Consider the following 2,519-nt stretch of genomic DNA (forward strand, 5'->3'; position numbering starts at 1 on the left):
TGGCATTGCGAGCACGTGCAAAGGATTTTTGAAATCCTCAATTCATATTTTCAGAGATCCCTCGTTAGCTGCTAATAAAAATTAAAGTAATGACTTTATCAGATGTTTTCTCAAAAATTGAAAAGTAGTCAACCATATTATAAACCTAAAGCTGAACCCGTATTTTATAGTATGCAATCGCGCCGTAACAGGTAAGGCCTCATTAACCGCGCTTTATCCTAGGTATACAGAAAGAAGTTTTTCCTTTGATTATAATTGTCATCCGTACAGTCATAGCAGGGAAGCAACTGCCCGCTTGTAAACATGTAAAATTTGTCCCTTGCTTCGCGATTTTCGGGCAAAATAAATATAGATAATTAAAAACAGATGTTTTAGTGAGCACGGCAGTACTACGGCGTCTGTTGTATGCGTCTGAATTCTGGTGATCGTCTTGTCGATATACCTGCTCATAAAAATTGGCCCTTTGGAATCGTCGGAAAGGCTATACGCGTCGTGCTGTTACACTAGGGGTCATTTTATGCCAAGTCGATTACTATTTGCACGACATGGAGAATTGTGTCATTTAAGCCGCATGGATCCTGATGTGAAGATGCTACAATTTACTAACGCACTATCTTTAAATCTTGACCCGTTTATAACTGATTAATATCAACACAAAAATATCAGTGCTTACAATTATAGTAAATAATAATTAATTTATAAATAATATCTGCATGTTCAATTGAAAGTGCTTTTTAAACACATAAACTATTGGTCGGAGTTTACGACCATATTGTACCGTGAGTCGGCGATAGACAACGGTACGTTGTACACAGGTCCGAAGTCACTATGTCATTACCTGCGGATGACACGACCGGCGGCGGAGCTGCTTTATTGCCCATTTAACCCCCCTTAACCTACGATTTAGATTCGAAGATGTTGGGCCGAAATTGTATATTTACTTCTGGCCCGATCATCGTACGCGGGCTATGCCCGTAATATTTACGTTTGGCCCAACCATCGTACGCGGGCTATACCCGTCATTGTAGGTTAAGGGATTAAACGTCTGACAACCAGATATTTTTCGAAGCGTTCTTTGAAAAACACACAATTGCCTCTCATAAACAGTATATGAAATTTTGCTTCGCCCTCAATATTTTTGGTTAGAGTGGGGTAGATTGAACCGAGCGAAATGGGGTATCCGCTTCGACAGAGCTAGTCCCGGTCCGTAGTCGTCTGCACTCTGCACGGTAGAGTAATCGATGAAGCAGTAGTAATCATTCCAGTGACAGTATAATCGGTGTAGTTAGTGTTAATTTACAAAAAAACAATGTCCAGCAGCGAAGATGAATTGATTATCTGTGTTGCTGCAGCTACCATAGTATGTGAAGAAAGCAGAAAACATCAACGAAGGTGGTGGATGCGAGCAATTTTCAAAGAACGTGCACGAGCTCCCCTATTGGATCAATTACAAATGGAAAATGGAAGTGGATTTAGGAATTTTTCTCGAATGACACGAAGTGACTTTGAATTTTTGACAAATTCAATTGGAGCGAAAATAGCTCGGAAAGATACATTTTTTCGTCAAAGTATTTCAATAACCGATCGACTATTGATTACTTTAAGATTTTTAGCCACCAGAGATTCTTTCCAATCCTTATCATATATGTTTCGAGTGTCGAAACAATGCATATCACTAATTGTGCCGGATGTATGTGAAGCACTCATCGATGCCCTAAAAGATGTTGTGAAGGTAAATATATTTTAATTCATATTACTTATTTTGATGTTCTCCTTACTCTTTCAACGTTCGTCTTCATTTTTTTCGAGAAGAAAGTTAGACTTATTTTAATTTTCTTTAAAAAGTTTTTAATTTCATTCTCTTTTTCCGTTTCCAACATCACAAAAGAGTGGCTTGCCGTTGAGCATGTTTTTAAGGAAAAAACTAATTTTCCGCGTTGCGTCAGTGCTATCGACGGAAAACATATTATTTTGCAAGCACCTATGAATAGCGGCAGCAAATTTTACAATTACAAGGGCACATTTAGTGTAGGAAATATCCTGGTACTAATTTATTAAACTGCTTTACGACTGTATTACTTTTGTTTATTTCGCACTTGCCTCGTTCGCTTCTCCTTACATTGTAAGAGCTCTTTCACACGACGATACGCGTATGCAGGATACCGATGGTACACATAATGTTATGGAAGCGTTCAGACGGCGATTCTCGCGAGATACAGTATCGCGATACTGATTTTCGGTATCCGCGGTTGGTTGGCCGCCGAAACATTGAAATAGATGCGAGCATTCACACGACGCTGCGCAGTATCGTCGAATTCGTTCACCTTCCTCATAAAAAAATTTTAGACATAATAATTGAAGAATTTACATGGATCGTTACAAAGTTCTTCGAATAAAATATGGAAAACTCCCGTTTCTTCTCTAATATTATTAATAGGATGAACCCAATATTTTCTCTTAACTTTTCTCCTTTTAGTAGCTTTTTTATATAGAAACCAAATGGATAAAGCTTCAATCTC

The 2,519-nt window shown here is 38.3% G+C and overlaps 1 protein-coding gene across 1 annotated transcript; it reads left to right on the top strand.

Annotated features, from left to right (window-relative positions):
• The first annotated feature begins 1,245 nt into the window (after positions 1-1,245).
• On the top strand, positions 1,246-2,233 carry LOC128878533 (uncharacterized). Its single transcript, XM_054126819.1, has 3 exons — positions 1,246-1,732; positions 1,918-2,043; positions 2,159-2,233. Exons 1-3 carry the CDS (start codon positions 1,310-1,312, stop codon positions 2,231-2,233), a joined length of 624 nt encoding a protein of 207 aa, XP_053982794.1. The 5' UTR covers positions 1,246-1,309.
• Positions 2,234-2,519: the final 286 nt, after the last annotated feature.

The sequence above is a fragment of the Hylaeus volcanicus genome, chromosome 6 (genome assembly GCF_026283585.1).
Source record: "Hylaeus volcanicus isolate JK05 chromosome 6, UHH_iyHylVolc1.0_haploid, whole genome shotgun sequence".
Taxonomy (NCBI): domain Eukaryota; kingdom Metazoa; phylum Arthropoda; class Insecta; order Hymenoptera; family Colletidae; genus Hylaeus; species Hylaeus volcanicus.